This window comes from Oncorhynchus mykiss, chromosome 17 (assembly GCF_013265735.2).
Source record: "Oncorhynchus mykiss isolate Arlee chromosome 17, USDA_OmykA_1.1, whole genome shotgun sequence".
NCBI lineage: Eukaryota > Metazoa > Chordata > Actinopteri > Salmoniformes > Salmonidae > Oncorhynchus > Oncorhynchus mykiss.
In genome coordinates this window covers 35,824,390-35,850,173 of record NC_048581.1, presented here as the reverse complement: position 1 = coordinate 35,850,173, position 25,784 = coordinate 35,824,390, and the positions used below count along the sequence as shown (strand labels likewise).

The 25,784-nt window shown below is 41.2% G+C and overlaps 4 protein-coding genes across 5 annotated transcripts; 2 read left to right on the top strand and 2 right to left on the bottom strand.

Annotated features, from left to right (window-relative positions):
* Positions 1-2,713: 2,713 nt before the first annotated feature.
* On the bottom strand, positions 2,714-24,641 carry LOC110493822 (replication stress response regulator SDE2). Of its 2 annotated transcripts, XM_021568325.2 has the most exons (8): positions 24,480-24,641; positions 21,951-22,068; positions 21,656-21,767; positions 21,321-21,490; positions 19,619-19,724; positions 19,089-19,473; positions 18,553-18,813; positions 2,714-3,492 (listed from the first exon to the last, which is right to left on the bottom strand). In XM_021568325.2, exons 1-7 carry the CDS (start codon positions 24,579-24,581, stop codon positions 18,601-18,603), a joined length of 1,206 nt encoding a protein of 401 aa, XP_021424000.1. In that variant the 5' UTR covers positions 24,582-24,641; the 3' UTR covers positions 2,714-3,492; positions 18,553-18,600. The 2 variants fall into 2 exon arrangements, with proteins under 2 accessions (XP_021424000.1, XP_021423999.1); XM_021568324.2 differs by lacking the exon at positions 2,714-3,492 and having other exon boundaries at positions 17,800-18,813.
* Positions 2,717-12,015, bottom strand: LOC110493823 (replication stress response regulator SDE2). The gene is made up of 7 exons (XM_021568326.2): positions 11,848-12,015; positions 7,432-7,549; positions 7,114-7,225; positions 6,772-6,941; positions 4,584-4,689; positions 4,065-4,449; positions 2,717-3,753 (listed from the first exon to the last, which is right to left on the bottom strand). Exons 1-7 carry the CDS (start codon positions 11,947-11,949, stop codon positions 3,541-3,543), a joined length of 1,206 nt encoding a protein of 401 aa, XP_021424001.2. The 5' UTR covers positions 11,950-12,015; the 3' UTR covers positions 2,717-3,540.
* Positions 12,081-25,553, top strand: LOC110493826 (28S ribosomal protein S28, mitochondrial-like). Its single transcript, XM_036949802.1, has 2 exons — positions 12,081-12,837; positions 25,450-25,553. The coding sequence occupies exon 1, from the start codon at positions 12,238-12,240 to the stop codon at positions 12,814-12,816; it is 579 nt and encodes a 192-aa protein (XP_036805697.1). The 5' UTR covers positions 12,081-12,237; the 3' UTR covers positions 12,817-12,837; positions 25,450-25,553.
* LOC110493824 (28S ribosomal protein S28, mitochondrial-like) lies at positions 24,819-25,554 on the top strand. The gene has a single exon (XM_021568327.2). The coding sequence runs from the start codon at positions 24,850-24,852 to the stop codon at positions 25,426-25,428; it is 579 nt and encodes a 192-aa protein (XP_021424002.1). The 5' UTR covers positions 24,819-24,849; the 3' UTR covers positions 25,429-25,554.
* The last annotated feature ends 230 nt before the right edge of the window (positions 25,555-25,784 follow it).

Here is a 25,784-nt window from a genome sequence, read left to right as displayed (position 1 = left end):
ATGCATAGGGTCAACTGTAAAGTTTGGTGGAGGAGGACCAATGGTCTGGGGCTGTTTTTCATGGGCTAGGCACCTTAGTTCCAGTGAAGGGGCATCTAAATGTTACAGCATACAGCCCCAGACCACATTCTAGATGATTCTGTGCTTCCAACTTTGTGGCAACAGTTTGGGAAAGGCCCTTTCCTGTTTCAGCAGAACAATGCCCCCATGCACAAAGCCAGGTCCATGCAGGAATGGTTTGTCGAGATCGGTGTGGAAGAACTTAACTGGCCTGCACAGAGCCCTGACTTCAACCCCATCAAACACCTTTGGGATGAATTGGAATGCCGACTGTGAGCCAGGCCTAATCGCCCAACATCAGTGCCCGACCTCACTAATGCTCTAGTGGCTGAATGGAAGCAATTCCCGCAGCAATGTTCCAAGAACTAGTGGAAAGCCTTCCGAGAAGAGTGGCATTGCTATCGGGAAATAAACGCCCAGGATGGTTCTTATGAGGCTTAAGAGGTCAGAGAAAAGAAATCTGACCTGCCCGTCCAGACTGAGGTCAAATATGGAGCACTAGAATTGTGTTAGGATTTAGATCCACATATGGATGAGGTATAAATCTGAACTTAAACATTTTTGTTGCTGTTTACACATTAGGGAAAGATCAGATAGGTATCAAATATTCAAAAAACAGTGCCTTCGGAAAGTATTCAGACCCCTTCACCACTAAAATATATTTTTTGATAATTTATCTACACACAATACCCCATAATGACAAAGTGAAAGCAGGTTCTTAGAAATGTTTGTAAACACAGGCTTCCAGGGTAGGCTGAAGACTTCAATGTCGATTTTCTCATTGCAATTTTCTATGTCAATGTAAAATAGAGGGGCAGGCTCCCCTCTCTCCACTTGGATTCTCTGCCTCTGTCCCTATTACGAGGGCTGAGTCACTGGCTAGCTAGTGCTCTCCCATGCCATCCCTAGGAGGGGTGCTTGAGTCACTGACGTGATCTTCCTGTCTGGTTTTGCGCCCTCCCTGTCTCAGTCCCCAGTATCTATGCTGCAATAGTTTTTGTGCCGGGGTGCTAAGGTCAGTCTATCCTATCTGGTGTAATTCTCCTGTCTTATCTGTTGTCCTGTATGATCTTAAGTATGCTCCCTCTAATTCTCCCATCCCTCTCTGTCTCCCCTCCTGGAGGACCTAGGACCATGCCTTAGGATTACCTGGCCTGACGACTCTTGGCTGTCCCCAGTTTACCTTGTCATGCTGCTGCTCCAGTTTTTGCTGTTTTGCCTGCAGCTATGAAACCCAGACCAGTTCCCTGGACGTGCTACCTTGACCTGCTGTTTTGACCCTCTTTCTCCCTCTCTACCGTACCTTCTGTCTCAAGCTCTGAATGCTCGGCTATGAAAAGCCAACTGACATTTACTTCTGAGGTGCTGACCCTCTATAATCACTATGATTATTATTTGACCCTGCTGGTCATCTATGAATGTTTGAACATCTTGAAGAACGATAGGTTTCTTCCTAGGTTCCTGCCTTTCTAGTGAGTATTTCCAAGCCACAGGGCTTTGCTTGCTCTTTGGGTTTTTAGGCTGGGTTTCTGTATGATGATGTAAAAAGGCTTTATAAATACATTTGATTGATTGGTCTAGGGCTACTTAAGACAGAGCTTTTCAAAACCAAAGTGTAGATATAATCCTATTCTTTGGACAATTATCTTTGTTCTCTATGCAGGTAATCTGATTTTTGTGATGTCTTTTTGAAGTCTAGAATATTTCCTGCTGTTCACAGGCGACTGGTCATTTCAAGTAATAACATATACCAATTGATTCTTGAAGAATGTCTTAGGCAATATTAGTCCATTGTTTTTAGTCATATATACTGAACAAAAATACAAACGCAATGTGGTCTTTAGCTGGTGGCCAGATGTGGTCTTTAGCTGGTGTGGTTACACGTAGTTGTCAGGCCGGTTGGATGTACTGCAAAATTCTCTAAAACAACATTGGAAATATGTATGTATGGTAGGGAAATGAACAAATTCTCTGGCAACAGCTCTTGTGGACATTCCTGCAGTCAGCATGCCAATTGCACACTCCCTCAGATATGTGGCATTGTGCTGTGATAAAATTGCACCTTTGTGTTTTTATTGGCCCCAGCACAAAGTGCACCTGTGTAATGATCATGCTGTTTAACAAAAGGGTGCACAAAATGAGTTAAATATTTTTTTTGAGTGCATTGAAAAACTCAAAGATATTTTGTCAGCTCAAGAAACATGGGACCAACACTTTACATGTTGCGTCTTATTTTTGTTCAGTATAAGTGTTTGTAAACAATGTAGTTTAAATAAAATTAAAACCACCATGCCAATCTCAAACTATGAATCCTTGCATCCAGCTCTCTGTGAATTTGAGAATGGCTACATTTCCCCAGCCCCATCCCTCAACTTACCAAACAAAGTGGCAGGGGCAGGCTGTTGAAATGGCAGGTTGTGGCATTAAATTAATTCACCTTTGTTAACTACATTTGTGATTTCTGACTTCAGACAAAGGAATATGATGGCTTGATCATTTAAAAAAAATAATTATTTTTTATTTTTTTTAAGTCAAGCTTGATTTAAAACATCCGATAACCCCTTTCGTTCTAGGAGGAGAAAAATATTGTTTATGGTTTAAAAAAAATTGAAGTCACATTGATGAACTTTTACTTAATACAATAACTCCTTGAAACTTTGAGAAAGGCCTTTTATTCAATCATATATCCAAATAAGGAACATAAGACCACAAAAAAAACAAGAAACCCCATTTCCAGTGTTAGGAACCTAATTTTTAAGGCAAAGAATTACTGTCCTAAAAGGATATTGGTTGTGAGAACAACCACTCACTAACCAGGTTGCCATCCAACCTTTTTACCTGAGTAAAGTACGTTGGATAAAAACATTTTTTTACAACAGTCCTGATGGAAACAGCAAATAAGAGTCGGTAAACTTTCCAAATGTCAACAAAACACAAAAGGCTAGACAAGGTGGGAACTTTGTGTTTCTGGAAAATTAATTACATGAGAAATGGCAGTGGAAAGACCTTCATACTTTAAAATGTTGATTATAATAACCAACATAGCAAAGTGAACTTGGAGTCACGTGATGGTAACATCTCTAGTTGGAAAATGCGCGATTCGTTTTAGAATATTTGCATGAAAATCTGTCACCAATTGGATAAAAACCTAGCTACTGTGATAAAGAGAAACTTAATTTAATTTGACATTTCATCTAACATGAGGGACAGTACACTGACTTAAGAATTTCAAAAAGTAAAATCTACTCTAGAAAAAATGTCAGAAATGCATTGAGAACAGGAGAATTCTGGGATATATCCAATAGCTGTTAAATAGTTTAAATGTGTCCACTATTTGGGGAAAACAAAAATAATCAGACACTTTGAATCTGGGGCACATGGCATAGTTAACTTGGTGACAATTATAAGGCAACAGATTTATCAGGAGTACACTTAGCATAAGACTCATTATTATACGGTGCTGTAATAGGCACTAGGCAGTCATTGCTTCTTGCTGGGTTTGGCCAATAGGGCAGGATCGATGTCCTCTGCAGAAAGCCCTACGGTGGAGAAAAGGCGAGCAGCGCGCTCAGACAGGGTTCCCCCACACTTCATCCCCCGTGCAATCAGTTCCGCCTTTAGCCTGTCCAACCCCAAAGTCTCCAACTCCTTGTCTGAGTGCACTGCCTGGAGGTCTAAGGGCCCATCTTCACACTGCATACCAGGGGAGAAACACACATGAGTTCATCTTTAAAAGTAACTGTTCATTACACTGTTCTATTTTGCATGACTGCAGCTGGTCTTGTAGCAAAGTCCTATTCATGGTGCATTGTGAGCCATTAAACATCTTTGGTCATCCCAACATCTCATTTGCATTATACTCACAAGGAAAGCTGCTTAATTTCTGGGATGACCCAGAACAACGAAGGAGCATGTATGGGTGGATAATGAAAATAGAAAACATTAAATAATGAAGTAACAAGGCCCAAGAGGACCAATCTTGAGTGGAACATTAAGAAACTCACAGCGGCTTGGTTGACGCTACTCTGAGCTGCGCTTAGATTGTCGGTCTTTGGGAATGTTTCTTCTGTGGGGACCACCTCCTTCTGCTCCCCACTACCACTGGTAGCAAAAGCTGCTGCCTCTGCTTGAGATTGTGTCTGCACCTCGACTGGGCTCTCTGGAGAGCTGGGTCCTGAGATGGAGCTGCTGCTTGCCCTAGGAGCTTCCGGAGTTGCCGTTTGTTCCGCTCTGCTCTGAGAGGCTGATGTGTGAGCTGACGTTGCTCCCGTTACGGGACAATCGGGTACCCCTGAACCGGAAGCAGATGTGGAGGGAGAGTTCCCGCTGTCGCTTGAATCATCGTCATCCTCAGAGCTGTCGAGGTCATCCAGGCCACCAACACCTGTCCTGTAATATCCAAAACATTTCACTATCAGTTTTGTCCCCATGACATTTTTTTGGCATGTTTTAATTTAAGAGGCTTTAGAGATTATTTTTTTATTTACAAAAAATGTTAAACCAAGGTGACAAAGCTCACTCACCAAAAGCATTTCTTCTTGATTTTCCCTTGACCTTTGTTTGGAGGTGACTTTTTGCGTTTCGGTGCCTCGTCTACTTTCACTAGTCCGCTGGAAGAGGCTTGCATTCCTAAAAAACAGACTGTTAGACTCACCCTTGAATTAGTTCTATGGAACAAACAGCTCTTTACATTGCAATCATTTTCCACAGCACAGATCATTAAGAAACGTATATACAGCACCAGTCAAAAGTTTGAATACACCTACTCATTCAAGGGTTTTAATTTATTTTGACTATTTTCTACATGGTAGAATAATAGTGAAGACAACAAAACAATGAAATAACATATGGAATCATGTAGTAACCAAAAAAAGTGTTATAAAATATATTTTGATCTGTCTATTTGAGATTCTTCAAATAGCCACCCTTTGCCTTAATGACAGCTTTACAAAAGCTTGGCATTCTCTTAACCAGATTCACCTGGAATGTTTTTCCAACAATCTTGAAGGAGTTTCCACATATGCCGAGCACTTGTTGGCTGCTTTTCCTTCACTCTGCAGTCCAATTCAACCCAAACCATCTCAGTTGGGTTGAGGTCAGGTAATTGTGGAGGCTAGGTCATCTGATGCAACACTTCATTTTCCTTCTTGGTAAAATAGCACTTACGCAGCCTGGAGGTGTGTTGGGTGATTGTCCTGTTGAAAAACAAATGATATTCCCACTAATCCCAAACCAGGTGGGATGGCGTATCGCTGCAGAAGGTTGTGGTAGCCATGCTGGTTAAGCGTGCCTTGAATTCTAAATAAATCACTGACCGTGTCACCAGCAAAGCACCCCCAAGCCATAACACCTCCTGCTCCATGCTTTACAGTGGGAAATACACAGAGATCACCCGTTCACCAACACTGCGTCTCACAAAGACACGGCCGTTGGAACCAAAAATCTCTAATTTGGACTCATCAGACCGGTCTTATGTCCATTCACATTTCTTGGCCCAAGCAAGTCTTTTCTTATTATTGGTGTCCTTTAGTGTTGGTTTCTTTGCAGCAATTCGACCATGAAGGCCTATTTCACGGTCTCCTCTGAACAGTTGACGTTGAGATGGGTCTGTTACTCGAATTCTGTGAAGCATTTATTTGAGCTGGAATTTCTGAGGCTGGTAACACTAATGAATTTATCCTCTGCAGCAGAGGCAACTCTAGGTCTTCCATTCTGCAGTCCTCATGAAAGCCAGTTCAGCACTTGATGATTTTTGTGACTGCATTTGAAGAAACCTTCTAAGTTCTTGAAATGTTCCATAATGATTGACCTTCATGTCTTAGAGGTGACTGAGGGACTATCATTTCTCTTAGCTTATTTGAGCTGTTCTTGACATTTTTATTTTACCTAGGCAAGTCAGTTAAGAACTAATTCTTATTTACAATGACGGCCTACACCGTCTAAACCCGGACGATGCAGGGCCAATTGTGTGCAGCCCTATGGAACTCCCAATCACAGTCGGTTGTGATAGAGCCTAGAGTCGAACCAGTGTCTGTAGTGACGCCTCTAGCATTGAAATGCAGCACCTTAGACAGCTGCGCCACTCGGGAGCCATAATATGGACTTGGTCTTTTACCAAATAGGTCTAGGCGCTGCATCTCAGTGCTAGAGGCGTCACTACAGACACTCTGGTTCGACTCTGTAAAGCCCCCTCTACCTTGTCACAACACAACTGATTGGCTCAAATGCATTAAGGAAAGAAATTCCACAAATTAACTTTTAACAAGGCACACCTTAATTGAAATGCATTCCAGGTGACTACCTCATGAAGTTGGTTGTCAGAATGCCAAGAGCGTGCAAAGCTGTCAAGGCAAAGGGTGGCTACTTTGAAGAATCTAACATCTAAAACATATTTTGATTTGTTTAACAGTTTTTCGATTACTACATGATCACATATGTTATTTCATAGCTTTGATGTCTTCACTATTATTACAATGTAAAAAATAAAGAAAAATCATTGAATGAGTAGGTGTTCAAAAACTTGTGCCCAGTAGTGCATATATAAACATATCTTCATAAAAATTACACCAGGGGCTCTGCACTGTTTGGCCCTGTGCAGCTTCCGTGTGTCTCAGAGGGGTTGGGTGAAAAACAAACATTACCATTCTTACAAATGGACAATAAACATACTATTCTACCATTTCATTCTAAATATCCATTTGAAATTCGTGCCTTTTAAAACGGAGTCCTCCAGGCGTTCTGAGAGATCGTGGCACTGCTTCTCGTACTCCGGGTCTGTAAAGTGATGCTTGGGCTCGGCCAGCTTCCTCTGCAGTCTCTCCAGACGCCTTTGCTCTTTCTCTGCCTCGCGTTCTGCCTGCTTCTTAAGCCACTCTGCCATCCTGAAGACACACACACAATATGACTACATTTTCATTACCTACTTATTCATCCCATTGTACCAAAAGTGCAAACTGACGATCAAATACAACAGGTGAGCTTCATCAAAAAACCCTATTTAGAAAAATAATTCAAATACCAGATAAAATGTGAGTCTGTGGGTAACCATCTTACTCTTTCTCATGGTTGACATCTCTTAGTCTCCTTCCGCTTAGGTCTCTGCAGGCTTCGCGGTTTGTGGTCTTCTCAATTTGTGCCCCAAGAGCCCTAAGCATAGACCCAAAGCCTGCCAGTTACAAATAATGGAACAGTTAGTTCTTCATTTACTCACTTATTCAGAATAATGTAAGCAACATTTCACACCTGTCCACTAACTTTAGGCTTAACAGTAAATTATCATTTTCTTAAGTAGCTAGCTAACTAGAAGTTACAGTAATGAACCTGTTACTGTAAGTCTAAGGGACAAGCAGAATTCAATAACTACTTAGTTACCTCCTTTCCCTCCACAGAGACGAGGCTCCAGTCGATACACCGCTCCAGCCTGCAATTTCTCATCAAGCTCTGATAGTCGTCCATTATTCTTGACATAGAGATCCGATGACGGGATTCCCTGAAAAGTATAGAAGAAACATTAGGCAAGTAGCTAGCTAGTAGGGACGTAATGATTGAACAAACATTTGAACCGGGGACCGATGTGAAAGATGAGTGCGGTTGGTCTTCAGGACTCCAAACCGATCCAAATGTAGCATAGGCCAGGAAATCGATTCAAACGTTCAGAATCCCAAGTTCCATTCTCTCCTTCAGTGTAGAACTAAGCATTTAATTGTGTTGACCGTCATTGAGCTACAACCCAGGCAACATCAGTAGCCGAGTCAAATCGCACGCTGTATGCAGCTTTGCGCGCTGACCAACGAGAGGTAGGATTATTCCTGATCTGGCACATCTATGCGTCACCTTTAGCATTCCAATGTTTGTGAAATGGTTTGCGCAATAATAGGCTTTATTAGATGAGTATATAATTTGCTAGGTTATTTTATCAAACGTGCTGTTACCGGAATAAATGTAGCCTAAACTACCGCAGGAGACAACTCATCTGGATACACACTTGGAGATTACATTCGACTTTACATTGATTGTTCAGGTTCACCATCAGCAATAGTGCCACTTGAAAACAGAGTGTGTGCACACACACAGTGCATTCAGAAAGTGGCGCAGCCGCCTAAGGCACTGCATCTCAGTGCAAAAGGCTTCACTACAGTCCCTGGTTCAAATCCAGGCTGCATCACATCCAGCCGTGATTGGGAGTCCCATAGGGTGGCGCACAATTGGGTGGTGCACAGCGTCGTCCGGGTTTGGCCGGGATAGGCCGTCACTGTAAATAAGAATTTGTTCTTAACTGACTTGCCTAGTTAAAAAATAAAAAAATAAAGTTACCTTTATTAAGTATTCAGACCCCTTCACTTTCTCCACATTGTTACATTACTGCCTTATTCTAAAATGTCTTTTTTATTCCCCTCTATCTACACAAAATACTGCATTATGACAAAGCAAAAACTGGATTTTAGAAATGTTTGCTAATTTATTAAAAAAAATAAACACTAAAATATCACATTTACATAAGTTTCAGGCCCTTTACTATGTTGAAGCACCTTTGGCAGTATTTACAGACTTGAGTCTTCTTGGGTATGACTTGGTTGAAGCTGCGTGGTTGAAGCAGGAGAAGAAGAGAAGCTCACTCAAGTGTGTCAATACAAATTCATGCCATTTATTCATTGGCTATGTCATAGCTACACCAATTATTTTTTTTAAAGAGTAATGGATCAATATTTATATCTCTAACACTTTAAATCTGATGGTGATTTCAGCTGAAAAGTCAGGAGTGTGCACTGTCGAAAGTGGCGTGCAACATCCCAAGTTGTCCGAAAATACAAAAATGGTGGTGGAAGATGTTTTAAGACAGTACACATATTTTTCCTGTTCTATTTCCAGCAGCTTGCCATTATAGAAAGCAAATTAGGAAAATTATGCCTTTGCAGCCTGAATGGAAGATGCTTTATGTACGAGCCGGTCCACGGGGTACACGAGTGTATTACCGGGAACGCACATCAACCCTCGATGATTGTGCAGATCTAGCGCCCACTATCGACTGCCTAGGCTATATAAAACGTAATCTCATTAACAACTGTGATTATCTTTGTCAAAGATTATGGATATACTGACAAGATACATGTCTCTCCGCCCAAATAATGGGAATCGTGGTCCTCAGAGGCATGGGGGGGCTGTCTAGCTCCAGCCTATCCTTTATCTGGATAAATTTCATTACTGTACTCCTTTAGATATTAAAATGAGGGTTGTGACATCAACCGCCTGTATTCAATGGAGAGAGATGCTATGCTACTAGCATACATGAATATGCATAGCAATTTAGAGACAACTCCAACAGTGTTTTATCTAAAAGTTGATGGGATGCCACATGTCCTACTTATATCAATCAGTACACTCTTAATTTGTGCATTACGAAACTATTTGATCAAATAACGTCACATACCAAATAAGCCCCCCCCCCCCCCCCCCCCCCCCAAAAAAAAAAATGTGACCAAAAACTCTCATTGACCTCCATAGAAAATCTACTTTCTTGATTGGTAAAACAACAAAAACCACCACCTGCTGGAGGGAGACATATTTTCCACTGAGATGGGCCTCTCTGCCTTTGTGCAAAGAAAGGAAGTGAAGTCTCCTCCCTTACAAACTCTTGGCTAAACCCATCTCTTCCGCTAATGTCACCCATGTTTACCATGGCCCCCCAAAACATTTGTGTTTTCAATAATTTTTACGATACAGCCTATTTTGACTTTGTGGCTGTGAATTCTAGTGGACATCAGTGTAAGCACCGCCTTCGCCCAATCCTGATTCATCCAAATAATCAGAGACGAAAATCCGAAACCAGGAAAAACTGCTGCTCTTTATTAAAAATGCTTTGTCAATGTACAAATACAATAAGGCATAACATATATTCCTTTACCAAGACAGTTTGTCACATAAATGAACTTTCCTTTCCTAGATAGTCAAAAGTAAACTGGTTAATGGCCTTCATGGCTTTCTTTGAGATGGGAAGAGAGTAAGCTGGATAAATGCACCTGGAATTTCTATTTTAGTTAAATATATGCGACCAAATAGAGACATCTCTTTGCATCCATCTGTTAAGTCTGGCCTTGCATTCAGCCAAATTATTCCAGACACTGAAAGTTTCACTTATCTTGACATCTTTGGTAATATGTATACTTAGATATTTGTCTGTGGATTTAATTGGAATATCATGAGCCACCACAAGGTGACAGTCATGCAATAGCCATTCATTCACACTTCCTTAATTGAAGGTGTAAAACGTAAGCGTTGGGAAATTGTTTTATGGTTCGGAGAGCTTTTGGAACCTGGACAATATTTCTCAAATGAACTGCCGGCTGATTTATGAAAATCTGGTCATCAAAAACTCAGCTGTTCAATATCAGAATTCTTGATAAGAATTGACAAAATTTCAGCAGACATAAGAGTGATGGTGAAATAGAGCAGCCTTGTTGAATTCCACGACTTATGTCAAATCGTGGAGAAGTCCCTAGTGTTAAGGACACTGAGCTATTAGTGTTTTGATAAAAATTATCTAATCATGTTCCTGAACTTTCCTCCAAAACCATAAAGCTCCAAAGGATAGAAAATAAGGGTGTTCAACCATGTCAAATGTTTTAAAAAAGAAAATCAAGAAAAAGAGTAAATCCATAATTTATCAGAAAAGAGCAAGTCTTGGACCGAGCATATGTTGTTCTACTTGGGCTTTGACAGATTATTGCTGTTTCATCTGTACACAAGAGATTAACAAAAAATAAACAACTGAACCAGCACTTGCACCCCCCCCCCCCCCCCCCTTTCTAGCTCTGACTCTAATGATGGCTACTTTGAGGAAAATGTTCATTTATATGCATGTGATATGTGGTTGTCGCCCATTGCTATTTTAGGATTAAAGCACTAAATGTAAATAACTCTAAATTACAGCATCTGCTAAATCAGGGGTTCTCAAACCTTTTCCAATTGGGGCCCACACTTCCAGCATTGGGTAACATCCCGCGCCCCCCACGTCTATTTCTATCAGCAAAAGCACAGTCCATGACACAAACCGTTCACACCCCTCTTGTTGGTGGAAATTATTTTGCAAGGTTAAAACTTTTTTCCTTCAATTATACAAATTGTCATGTGGCTCACAAAAACAAAGTGCAGTTTTAAAGCTACTTTTTGTTTTGCAATTCTATACATTTTGCTGTCTAATGTGTATTCATGTAATATTTGAGTGACAAAAAAATTACAACAATATCTATGGGCAAAAAAAAAAAAAAAACATTAAAAACAAAACACTGCTGACATAGGCTAGTTGATCAATGACAAACATGACAAGAGGACCTCTTGGTGCACTACTCGATTTCGAAATTGCACATTCTACTATTATAACGTTCAAGAGTACGTTTAAAGCCGGACGGAGTTCTTTATAAACCCACCAACAAGTTTGGGAACCATGTGCTAAATGACTCAAATGTTGAAAAAATTTACGTTATTGAATCGCATCGGAGCCCATCTAACGTTAAATGCGTATCGAATCGTTTTGAAAGGAAAATACGCACATCCCTACTAGTTTTAGTAATGCCAGTACTAGCTAGCTAGTTATATATTTTTGTTAAATACAGCGCAGAAAAAACTACGCATGTTCAAATCCTGGTTGGCAAAGTTTAACAAACTAGATCGCTAGCTAGCTTCCGCTAATACCGCGTTAGTTATCAAGCTACTAGTAGCTAGCTTGTTGGATGTAGAACCTATGAAGTAATATTTCAGTTGAATTGATAACACGACCATTTTGATACTAACCTTTTCTTCCGTAAAAATATCAACTAGATCACGAACAGATGCTCCAGTAGGAAAAGAAGCGTTGCAAAAATGAAGAAGTGGACCAGAAAGAAACAACTCCATGATGTTGCCAAAGAGAGAACAGAAATGTAAGGATACTTTGTCGAGTTACTACCGGATATTTACGCTGACGTCAAAAGGCTTTATGCTACGGAAGCCGGAGAGCTTAAAAAAAAAAAACGTAACGTGACGATGTAGCGTTTTATAAGGGTTTTGTTTTTTATACTAATTTTGCCACCACCAATGTAATGAGTTTGTTATTTTTATTGGATTATTGTGGTATTCCTTCCTTTTTTATTTAAATGTAACACAAATAAAACACCCACCGTCCTTTGCGACAGACACACCAAGATGGCAGCTTTGTGCAAGGTCGTGTCAGGTCTGAGGACTGGCACATGTGTGTTTCCAAAACGAGCAATTGATATTTGCAAGTCCTTATTCAGCACAGATAGCGGGGAGACATCGGAAGGAAAAGCGGTGGAAGAAACGCAAAAACCAGCAGCTGACAAGGTGAAAAGTGGCTTCGCTGCAGCATATGAACAACACACAGACCTTCAGCAGAGACAAAATCAGACGGGAACTACTGTCAGACTTGGGTCAACAAGAAATGAAAAATCATTTGCGTCATTGCTACGAAATTCTCCTCTCATGCAGATGGGACCGGCAAAGGACAAAATGGTAATCGGGAAGATCTTTCACATAATCAAAGACGATTTATACATTGACTTTGGTGCCAAGTTTCATTGTGTATGTAAACGACCGACAGTGGATGGAGAGAAGTACCAGAGGGGGAGCAGGATACGTCTGCGTCTTGAGGACCTCGAGCTCACATCTCGCTTCCTAGGTGCGAACACCGACACAACACTACTAGAAGCAGATGCCTTTCTTCTTGGACTGATCGAGAGCAAGGACGCAAAGACCAAAGAGTAGAACAGCATTGACTCCTCCGACCAATAGACCTGCCCCTGCAGAGGACAGTTTCTCTTGTTGATGTCACTATTCCCACATTATTGGTATTTGTCACTGAGCGCTTGAACAATAAATGTATCCAAATGTAATGTTTGTTTCATCTTGAGAAATCTGCTACATCCATGTTAAATGGTCATTTAATTTTCCCATTTATTCTGGAAGAGTCATTAAATGCCTCATGCTTAGTAACAGTCATGTATAATCATAACCCAAAATAAGGTTGTAGCTTTCAAATGTTTAATCAAGATCTCATGGACTGTTAATCCTTGCATGTCAATGTTTGAATATGAAAGTGGTTACATTTCTCCAGTCCCATCCTACCTCTCAGCAAATCAAGTGTTGGGGTAGCGCTTGATCATGACTCTTAAATTTCATTATACTATAAGTCATTGGACAAAGGTGTCTTCTGTAGGGGAGAGTTAAAGATCCCAGACGCTCGGTCTGAACATTAACATTGCTTGCGGTACGGTTTTGGAAGCAAAATGACCTTATCTTTCATATCAATAATAATTAGTATCAAAATGTTACATTCATACACACCTTGTATGCATTGGGGATTATAACTATGCATTAACCATTGTTAGAGTTGCGTAAATTCGAATCTGGTATCAGGATAAATATGACAATGAGTCACCGATTGTATACTATGTATTTTTTATTAACTAAGCAATAAATGGCAAATGCAACTTTCGTATATATGGGCTCACTGTAATACCACGCAGGGAAGAACAGGGAACTGACAGGATGTATGTAAACAGTGTTCTTATACTGTGATGGACATAGTTCCAACCCGTCTGTTGGCCTATCACAGTAGAGGCTGGGCGTGGTTTAGACTTGCTCAGCCTATTGCAGGCGCTCAGGCGGGTCGCCGCCTCTTGGCGCTTCTTGGAGTCCTCCCTCCGTCGATGTATAGATTCTTACTGTTCTGGTATCGCAGCCTAGTTATAACAGTTGCTCAGTTCCTGCTATTGTGTTGTTCAGTATTTTTCCATCTCAGTTAAACCTTGTGATGACCACCCCTCCCTATGCCTGCTTAACCACAACTTTGTAAGATACAGCAAGTCACACCATGTGCTCAATATTGTTACATTCAAACACAAGGACATAGCATCTGCTGGGCTGTTATCTACAGTTTTACAACATGCAGGTCACACCATCTTACTCAGTTCTTGTCACACACACAAACAGGCAAGTAGATGCAGTTGTTTAATCTCATGATGATGCTCAAGTGCACAAATGCAGATACTTCACACAGCCAACATCAGATAATATTTAATCATATATATATATGGTAATGGCTATAATGTAAAATACAGAATCCCACACCATGTTCTCAATCATCTTTAGAAAATGAATAACTCAAAAGTTATATAAGTCCGTTTTATTCAGTGACATTCTTCGCATAATTAAAATGTGCAGTTCAGCATACTTTTTGTGCAGTTACTTTTTACCTTGTCACATTTTGAGGAGTCCCTTTCCTATGTTTTGTGTTTTAGTTGAAAGTACCCTTACCAATTTTAGACTAAAATTGCCATATTGAGAAAAAGATTAGTTATATTTCTGTCTTTAACTGATATGGTTTACTGTACTGAGGTATCCTAAAGACTAAGGTATCAGTACAATTTACAGTTCATTAGCAGCCTATAGCTCTACTTACTTTCTATAATCCAAGATCCTGTGAAAGGTAGTCAAAAATACATAATGTCACAGAGTATGATGTCATCATCTCTTATTGCAGACTAGCATCTGAATTTGATGGTTAAACAAAGAGAGGAAAACCTAAGAGGTTTGAAATGGAACTTTAAAAATACAGGCACAACGGTATGCCCTGAAAACTTTGCCATTGTATAATGCGTGCAGTGATTTATAGGCAGCGACTCCCTTAGTAGAGCATTTCATTTTCATCACGTGTAATTGACCAGGTTAAATGCAACTCCCAAGTTATTGAGCAGAGGCAGCAAGGTACAGTGCCTTGCGAAAGTATTCGGCCCCCTTGAACTTTGCGACCTTTTGCCACATTTCATGCTTCAAACATAAAGATATAAAACGTAATTTTGTGAAGAATCAACAACAAGTGGGACACAATCATGAAGTGGAACAACATTTATTGGATATTTCAAACTTTTTTAACAAATCAAAAACTGAAAAATTGGGCGTGCAAAATTATTCAGCCCCCTTAAGTTAATACTTTGTGGCGCCACCTTTTGCTGCGATTACAGCTGTAAGTCGCTTGGGGTATGTCTCTATCAGTTTTGCAAATCGAGAGACTGACATTTTTTCCCATTCCTCCTTGCAAAACAGCTCGAGCTCAGTGAGGTTGGATGGAGAGCATTTGTGAACAGCAGTTTTCAGTTCTTTCCACAGATTCTCGATTGGATTCAGGTCTGGACTTTGACTTGGCCATTCTAACACCTGGATATGTTTATTTTTGAACCATTCCATTGTAGATTTTGCTTTATGTTTTGGATCATTGTCTTGTTGGAAGACAAATCTCTGTCCCAGTCTCAGGTCTTTTGCAGAATTCTTCCAGAATGGTCCTGTATTTGGCTGCACCACTGCAGGCTCCCCCCGTTTGTTCACAACGAACAAGACTGTTAACGAAACATCTCTTTGGAAGTATTTCCCTGCTTGCTGTTGTCAAATGAAAAATAACCATTGTTGAACAATTTTTTGTTATGGTGGGTAGCAGAAGTAATATAAATGACCCAGTTAAAGAACAGTGCATGGACAATTCACATGCATAGAAGCTTAAATAGAAGCTTAAAGGGATACATTGGGATTTTGGCAGAGGCCATTTATCTACTTCCCCAGAGTTGGATGAACTTGTGGATACAATTTTTATGTCTCTGTGTCCAGTATGAAGGAAGGTAGAGGTAGTTTCCAGAGCCAATACTAACTAGAGTTATCACAAAGACTAAGTCTATGGGTATTTGCTAGCATGCTCATTGTCTAAATCCAGAAATATTCCTTTAATGTGTGATAAGTAGAATATTCATAGAAATGATTAAGGTATGAAGATGTGATGAATGACTGTAAGCTTCACAGGGCACAACATCAATGTCTTGGTGCTGGAAGACAGAACTACCAGTACAGACAGAAGTCAATACATTTTCCTTGTCCTAGTTATGAAATGATCATGTGAATTCAATCACAAAATCACAGTCCAGAAACAATCACTGGCCTAGCCCTCATCCCCTTTTGCAGATGTAGAAGAATCAGATATGTATGCAAAATTGTGATAATGGCTCCACTAACCATTCCAATCAGGCATAGGGGAGCGTACATATATCCAAAACCTTCAGGGCTAAAATGTTCTATATCTGGAGCTCCGCTCCATAGTGGAGCTCTCTTTCTATTGGTTTACCGGTGCCTCAGTCAGTGCATCTCAGAACAGATTTTTTACCTTGTCAGCTCGGTTACTAGTCCAACGCTCTAACCACTAGGCTACCTGCCGGCAAAATGTTGGCGACCCCGTTTCTCACAGGAGGCGCCACTATTTCCTCCCCCTTTCGAGGGGGGCCCACCCTGACCTGTCCCACCACTTCAGTTTCGAGGGACATCGGCAGCTTTCGCCATAGAGGAATACAGGTCCTTCCTAATGTCTGTACCACAGCTTCTCGCTCTCCCACTCTCAGAGCATTACTCGAGAGTGGCAGTGAAGCTGCACCCTCTCCTCCGATTTAAATCGGACACTGGAGAATGGTTATGCCATCCAATTCCACCGAACTCCTCCCCCGTTTTCGGGCTTGGTGGAGACGGCGATGAAGACTCCAGAGAAAGTTGCCGCTCTTGTAAAAGAGATTACGGAATTTTTGGCGAAGGAGGCGGTTACAGTAGTTCCCCAACACCAAAGGAACAGCGGGCTATATTCGCCCTGTTTCCTAGTGCCAAAAAGGATGGGGGGAATGAGGCGACTTTTGGATTTATGCACTCTCAATGAGATCGTAGTCAAAAGGCCATTTCGAATGCTTACGTCAAAACGTCTGCTGGAATGTATCCACAACAAATACTTTTGTGTAAGTATAGACCTAAAGAACGCGTACTTTCATGTGCCGGTGCATCCACCTATTAGGAAGTTTCTGTGTTTCACCTGTCAAGGGGTGGCATAGGAATATGCAATGATGCCATTGGGGTACGTCCTGGCACCCCGCACCTTTTCCAAATGCGTGGAGGCGGCATTGGAACCGTTGCATCGTCAGGGGATAAGACTACTAGCCTACCTAGAAGACCTAATGGTTGTCGCCACGTCAGCAGAGCTGGCGATCACACACACGACACAGACAGTGATTCATCTCACACGTCTGAGGTTCGCTGTGAATTGGGAAAAGAGCGTGCCTTGGCCCAGTCATCGGATTGTCTACCTGGGGTTACACCTAGACACCGACTATGAAGGCTCGAATTTCAGATCCTCAGCTGGCTGCCTTGTTGCTAGCCCTACGAAAGTTTTATCCGAATGACATGGTGACAGCGCACACTTTTGGGTCTCATGTCGTCTGGCCACTCTGTGGTTCCGCTGGGACTTCTGTACATGCGCAGAACACAGCGATGGTTTGCCTAACTACGACTGGACTAAGTGAGGCATTGTCGTCGGTTGTTGGTAGTTCCCCTCTTGCGCAGCGCGAACCTGCACTATTGAAGACGCAAGGGGTTCCAATAGGCAGTGTCCTCCTACATTCCAGTGTTTACAGGCACTTGTCTGACTGGATGGGGAGGGACATGCCAGGCTCAGGCGGTCGAAGGTGTGTGGCCTCCCTCGGGACGCCCCATCAACCTCCTAGAGTTGGAGACAGATCTACTGGTTCAGACCAGCCGGGCTGTCAATCATATTGATAGCCCCGGATTGCCCAGCGGCTCTGAGGTACACAGAGATGACGCAAATGTTGATTGCGCCATCATGGTTATAATTTTGTTTATGGTTTAAAAAAAATAAGTCACATTCACGTATTTGAGATTAAAACAATACAGTAAGTCCTTTTATTCAACCATATATCCACATAAGGAACATAGGTACATATAAGACCACAGAACAACAAGATAGCCATTTCCAGAGTTATGAACCTAATTTTTAAGCCAAAGATAATTTCTCTGTCCTAAAAAGATGTTGGTTGTGAGAACAACCACTCACTAACCAGGTTGCCATCCAACCTTTTTATGTGAACGTTGGATTTAAAAAAGTCACAACAGGCCTTTTGGAAACAGCAAATTGTGTTAACAACTTTCCAAATGTCAACAAAACACAAAAGGCAAGACAAGGTGGGAACACTGTTTCTGGAAAATTAATTACACAAGAACTGGCAGTGGAAACACCTTCATACTCAAATGTTAATATAATAACCATCATATCAAAATAAACTTGGAGTCACGTGATGGTAACATCTCGTTGGAAAATGCACACATCGTTTTAGAAAATTTGCATGAAAATCTGTCACCAATTGGATAAAAACCTAGCTACTGTGATAAAGAGAAACTTAATTTAATTTGACATTTCATCCAACATAAGGGACAGTACACTGACTTAAGAATTTCAAAAAGTAAAATCTACTCTAGAAAAAATGTCAGAAATGCATTGAGAACAGGATAATTCTGGGATATATCCAATAGCTGGGACAATCTTTAATTGTGTCCACTATATGGGGCAAACAAAAATAATCACACTTTGAATCTGGGGCACATGGCATAGTTATATCAGGAGTCCATTTAGCATAAGACTCATTATTATACGGTGCTGTAATAGGCACTAGGCAGTCATTGCTTCTTGCTGGGTTTGGCCAATAGGGCAGGATCGATGTCCTCTGCAGAAAGCCCTACGGTGGAGAAAAGGCGAGCAGCGCGCTCGGACAGGGTTCCCCCACACTTCATCCCCCGTGCAATCAGTTCTGCCTTTAGCCTGTCCAACCCCAAAGTCTCCAACTCCTTGTCTGAGTGCACTGCCTGGAGGTCTAAGGGCCCATCTTCACACTGCATACCAGGGGAGAAACACACATGAGTTCATCTTTAAAAGTAACTGTTCATTACACTGTTCTATTTTGCATGACTGCAGTTGGTCTTTAAACATCTTTGGTCATCCCAACATCTCATTTGCATTATGCTCACAAGGAAAGCTGCTTAATTTCTGGGATGACCCAGAACAATGAAGGAGCATGTATGGGTGGATAATGAAAATGGAAAACATGAAATAATGAAGTAACAAGGCCCAAGAGGACCAATCTTGAGTGGAACATTAAGAAACTCACAGCGGCTTGGTTGACGTTACTCTGAGCTGCGCTTAGATTGTCGGTCTTTGGGAATGTTTCTTCTGTGGGGACCACCTCCTTCTGCTCCCCACTACCACCGGTAGCAAAAGCTGCTGCCTCTGCTTGAGATTGTGTCTGCACCTCGGCTGGGCTCTCTGGAGAGCTGGGTCCTGAGATGGAGCTGCTGCTTGCCCTAGGAGCTTCCGGAGTTGCCGTTTGTTCAGCTCTGCTCTGAGAGGCTGATGTGTGAGCTGACGTTGCTCCCGTTACGGGACAATCGGGCACCCCTGAACCTGAAGAAGATGTGGAGGGAGAGTTCCCGCTGTCGCTTGCATCATTGTCATCCTCAGAGCTGTCGAGGTCATCCAGGCCACCAACACCCGTCCTGTAATATCGAAAACATTTCACTATCAGTTCTGTCCCCATTACATTTTTTTGGAATGTTTGAATTTTTTAAGAGGCTTTAAAAATTATTATGATTTATTTTATTTACAAAAAAATGTTAAACCAAGGTGACAAAGCTCATTCACCAAAAGCATTTCTTCTTGCTTTTCCCTTGGCCTTTGTTTGGAGGTGACTTTTTGCGTTTCGGTGCCTCGTCTACTTTCACTAGTCCGCTGGAAGAGGCTTGCATTCCTAAAAAACAGACTGTTAGACTCACCCTTGAATTAGTTCTATGGAACAAACAGCTCTTTACAGTGTAATCATTTTCCACAGCACAGATCATTAAGAAACGTATATACAGCACCAGTCAAAAGTTTGAATACACCTACTCATTCAAGGGTTTTCATTTATTTTGACTATTTTCTACATGGTAGAATAATAGTGAAGACAACAACACTATGAAATAACATATGGAATCATGTAGTAAGCAACAAAAAAAAGTGTTAAAAAAAATATATATTTTGATTTGTCTATTTGAGATTCTTCTCAATCGCTGCAGAAGGCTGTGGTAGCCATGCTGGTTAAGCGTGCTTTGAATTCTAAATAAATCACTGACAGTGTCACCAGCAAAGCACCCCCAAGCCATAACACCTCCTGCTCCATGCTTTACAGTGGGAAATACACATACAGAGATCACCCGTTCACCGACACTGCGTCTCACAAAGACACGGCCGTTGGAACCAAAAATCTCCAATTTGGACTCATCAGACCGGTCTAATGTCCATTGCATGCGTTTCTTGGCCCAAGCAAGTCTCTTCTTATTATTGGTGTCCTTTAGTGTTGGTTTCTTTGCAGCAATTCGACCATGAGGTCCTATTTCAGTCTCCTCTGAACAGTTGACATTGAGATGGGTCTGTTACTCGAATTCTGTGAAGCATTTATTTGGCCTGGAATTTCTGAGGCTGGTAACACTAATGAACTTGTCCTCTGCAGCAGAGGCAACTCTAGGTCTTCCAATCCTGCGGTCCTCATGAAAGCCAGTTTCATGATAGCGCTTGATGGTCTTTGTGACTGCATTTGAAGAAACCTTCTAAGTTCTTGAAATGTTCCATAATGACTGACCTTCATGTCTTAGAGGTGACTGAGGGCCTGTCATTTCTCTTTGCTTATTTGAGCTGTTGAGATGCAGCACCTTAGACAGCTGCGCCACTCAGGAGCCATAATATGGACTTGGTCTTTTACCAAATAGGTCTAGGCGCTGCATCTCAGTGCTAGAGGCGTCACTACATACACTCTGGTTCGACTCTGTAAAGCCCCCTCTACCTTGTCACAACACAACTGATTGGCTCAAATGCATTAAGGAAAGAAATTCTACAAATTAACGTTTAACAAGGCACACCTTAATTGAAATGCATTCCAGGTGACTGCCTCATGAAGTTGGTTGTCAGAATGCCAAGAGCGTGCAAAGCTGTCAAGGCAAAGGGTGGCTACTTTGAAGAATCTAACATCTAAAACATATTTTGATTTGTTTAACAGTTTTTCGATTACTACATGATCACATATGTTAGTTCATAACTTTGATGTCTTCACTATTATTACAATGTAGAAAATAGTAAAAAATAAAGAAAAATCCTTGAATGAGTAGGTGTTCAAAAACTTGTGCCCGGTAGTGTATATATAAATATATCTCCATAAAAATTACACCAGGGGCTCTGCACTGTTTGGCCCTGTGCAGCTTCCGTGTGTCTCAGAGGGGTTGGGTGAAAAACAAACATTACCATTCTTACAAATGGACAATAAACATACTATTCTACCATTTCATTCTAAATAACCATTTGAAATTTGTGCCTTTTAAAACGGAGTCCTCCAGGCGTTCTGAGAGATCGTGGCACTGCTTCTCGTACTCCGGGTCTGTAAAGTGATGCTTGGGCTCGGCCAGCTTCCGCTGCAGTCTCTCCAGACGCCTTTGCTCTTTCTCTGCCTCGCGGTCTGCTTGCTTCTTAAGCCACTCTGCCATCCTGAAGACACACACACAATATGACTACATTTTCATTACCTATTTATTCATCCCATTGTACTAAAAGTGACGATCAAATCCAACAGGTGAGCTTCATCAAAAACCCCTATTTAGAAAAATTATTCAAATACCAGATAAAATGTGAGTCTGTGGGTGACCATCTTACTCTTTCTCATGGTTGACATCTCTTAGTCTCCTTCCGCTTAGGTCTCTGCAGGCTTCGCGGTTTGTGGTCTTCTCAATTTGTGCCCCAAGAGCCCTAAGCATAGACCCAAAGCCTGCAAGTTACAAATAATGGAACAGTTAGTTCTTCATTTACTCACTTATTCAGAATAATGTAAGCAACATTTCACACCTGTCCACTAACTTTAGGCTTAACAGCTAGCTAAATAGAAGTTATAGTAATGAACCTGTTACTGTAAGTCTAAGGGACAAGCAGACTTTAAAAACTACTTAGTTACCTCCTTTCCCTCCACAGAGACGAGGCTCCAGTCGATACACCGCTCCAGCCTGCAATTTCTCATCCAGCTCTGATAGTCGTCCATTATTCTTGACATAGAGATCCGATGATGGGATTCCCTGAAAAGTATAGAAGAAACATTAGGCAAGTAGCTAGCTAGTAGGGACGTAATGATTGAAAAAACATTTGAACCGGAGACCGATGTGAAAGATATGAGTGCGGTTGGTCTTCAGGACTCCAAACCGATCCAAATGTAGAATAGGCCAGGAAATCGATTCAAACGTTACGAATCCCAAGTTCCATTTTTTGTTGTTGCTCAAGTGACTTTCTACCTTCGGAAAATAACTCATCTTTGGTAACAACTGCCTTCTCTCCTTCAGTGTAGAGCTAAGCATTTAATTGTGTTGACAGTCATTGAGCTACAACCCAGGCAATATCAGTAGCCGAGTCAAATCGCACGCTGTATGCAGCTTTGCGCGCTGACCAACTGGTAGGCTTATTCCTGATTTGGCACATCTATGCGTCACCTTTAGCATTCAAATGTTTGTAAAATGGCTTGCGCAATAATAGGCTTTATTAGATGAGTACATAATTTGCTAGGTTATTTTATCAAACGTGCTGTTACCAGAATAAGCTACCGCAGGAGACAACTCATCAGGATACACACATGATGGAGATTACATTCGATTTTACTTTGATTGTTCAGGTTCACCATCAGCAATGGTGTCACTTGAAAACAGTGCACACACACACACAAAAAGTGGTGCAGCGCCCTAAGGCACTGTATGTCAGTGCAAGAGGCTTCACTACAGTCCCTGGTTCAAATCCAGGCTGTATCACATCCAGTCGTGATTGGGAGTCGCATAAGGTGGCCCACAATTGGCCCAGCGTTGTCCGGGGTAGGCCATAATTGTAAATATGAATTTGTTCTCCACTCACTTGCCTAGTTTTAAAAAAAAAGTGACCTTTAAGTATTCAGACCCCTTGACTTTTCCACATTTTTTTATGTTACTGCCTTATTCTGGATTTTAACTGGATTTTTAGAAATGTTTCCTAATTTATTAAAAATAAACACTAAAATATCACATTTACATAAGTTTCAGACCCTTTACTTTACTTTGTTGAACCACCTTTGGCAGCAATTAAGACTCAAGTCTTCTTGGATATGACTTATTTAGTTACCAGCACTTCATGGTTGAAGCAGGAGAAGAGAAGCTCAATCAGGTGTATCAACACTTCCAAACGGTCTAAAACATTTGATGAGACGGGGGTGAAATCCAAATTCATGCCATTTATTCATTGACTATGTCGTCAATATTTTTTAAAGATATATATATATATATATATATATATATTGACCCATTACTATCTCTAACACTTTACATCTGATGATGATTTCAGATGAAAAGTTAGGTGTGCACTTTCGAAAGCGGTGTGCAACATTCTAAATTGTCAGAAAATACGAAAATGGTGGTGGAAGGTGTTAAGACAGGACACATATTTTTCCTGTTTTATTTCCGGTGGCTCGCCATTATAGAAAGCAAAGGAGGAAAATTATGCCTTTGCAACCCGAACAGAAGATGCTTTATGTACGAGCCGGTCCACGGGGTACGCAAGTGTAGTACCAGGAACGCACATCAATCCTAGATGATTGTGCAGATCTAGCGCCCACTATCGGCTGCCTAGGCTATATAAAACGTAATCTTATTAACAATTGTGATTACCTTGGTCAAAGATTATGGATATACTGACAAGATACATGTCTCTCCGCCCAAATAATGGGTCGTGGTCCGCAAAGAGGCACAGCGGGCTGTCTAGCTCCAGCCTATCCTTCATCTGGATTGGTGGATAAATCTCATTACTGTACTCCTTTTTTATATATTAAAATGAGGGTTGTTGAACCAGTACTTGCACCACCCCCCCCCCCCCATGTCTAATGTGTATTCATGTAATATTTGTGTGACAAAAAAATTACAACAATATCTATGGGCAAAAAAAAAAAAAAAAAAACAGCACTACTGACAAGTTATAAATGGTTACCTAAAAAGGTGTGCAATGACAAACATGACAGGAGGACCTGATGGTGCACTACTCAATTTCGAAATTGCACATTCTACTATTACAACTTTCAAGAGTACGTTTAACGCCGGACGGAGTTCTTTATAAACCCACCAAAAAGTTTGGGAACCATGTGCTAAATGACTAAAATGTTGAAAAATTTTACGTTATTGAATCGGAGCCCATCGAACGTTAAATGCCTATCAAATCGTCTTGAAAGGAAAATACGCACATCCCTACTAGTTTTAGGAATGCCAGTACTAGCTAGCTAGTTCTAAAGAAAAGTACAGCGCAGAAAAAATTACGTATGTTCAAATCCTGGTTGGCAAAGTGTGTTAAACTAGATCGCTAGCTAGCTAGCTTCCGCTAATACCGCGTTAGTTATCTAGCTACCAGTAGCTAGCTTGTTGGATGTAGAACCTATGAAGTAATATTTCAGTTGAATTGATAACACGACCATTTTGATACTAACCTTTTCTTTCGTAAAAATATCAACTAGATCACGAACAGATGCTCCAGTAGGAAAAGAAGCTTTGCAAAAATGAAGAAGTGGACCAGAAAGAAACAACTCCATGATGTTGCCAAAGAGAGAACAGAAATGTAAGGATACTTTGACGAGCTAATACCGGATATTTACGCTGACGTCAAAATGTTTTATGCCACGTGACGATGTAGCGTTTTTTAAGGGCTTTGTTTTTTTAAACTAATTTTGCCACCACAAATGTAATGAGTTCGTTATTGTTATACACAGTGCGAATTGGATTATTGTGGTATTCCTTCCTTTTTCATTTAAATGTAACACAAATAAAACACCCACCGTCCTTTGCGGCAGACGCACCAACATGGCAGCTTTGTGCAAGGTCGTGGCAGGTCTGAGGACTGGCGCATGTGTGTTTCCAAAACGCGCAATTGATATTTGCAAGTCCTTATACAGCACAGATAGCGAGGAGACCTCGGAAGGAAAAGCGGTGGAAGAAACGCAAAAACCAGCAGCCGACAAGGTGAAAAGTGGCTTCGCTGCAGCATATGAACAACACACAGACCTTCAGCAGAGACAAAATCAGACGGGAACTACTGTCAGACTTGGGTCAACAAGAAATGAAAAATCATTTGCGTCATTGCTACGAAATTCTCCTCTCATGCAGATGGGACCAGCAAAGGACAAAATGGTAATCGGGAAGATCTTTCACATAATCAAAGACGATTTATACATTGACTTTGGTGCCAAGTTCCATTGTGTATGTAAACGACCGACAGTGGATGGCGAGAAGTACCAGAGGGGGAGCAGGGTACGTCTGCGTCTTGAGGACCTCGAGCTCACATCTCGCTTCCTAGGTGCGAACACCGACACAACACTACTAGAAGCAGATGCCTTTCTTCTTGGACTGATCGAGAGCAAGGACGCAAAGACCAAAGAGTAGAACAGCATTGACTCCTCCGACCAATAGACCTGCCCCTGCAGAGGACAGTTTTTCTTGTTGATGTCACTATTCCCACATTGTCATTTGTAACTGAGAGCTTGAACAATAAATGTATCCAAATGTAATGTTTGTTTCATCTTGAGAAATCTGCTACATCCATGTTAAATGGTCATTTAATTTTCCCATTTATTCTGGAAGAGTCATTAAATGCCTCATGCTTAGTAACAGTCATGTATAATCATAACCCAAAATAAGGTTGTAGCTTTCAAATGTTTAATCAAAGATCTCATGGACTGTTAATCCTTACATGTCAATGTTTGAATATGAAAGTGGTTACATTTCTCCAGTCCCATCCT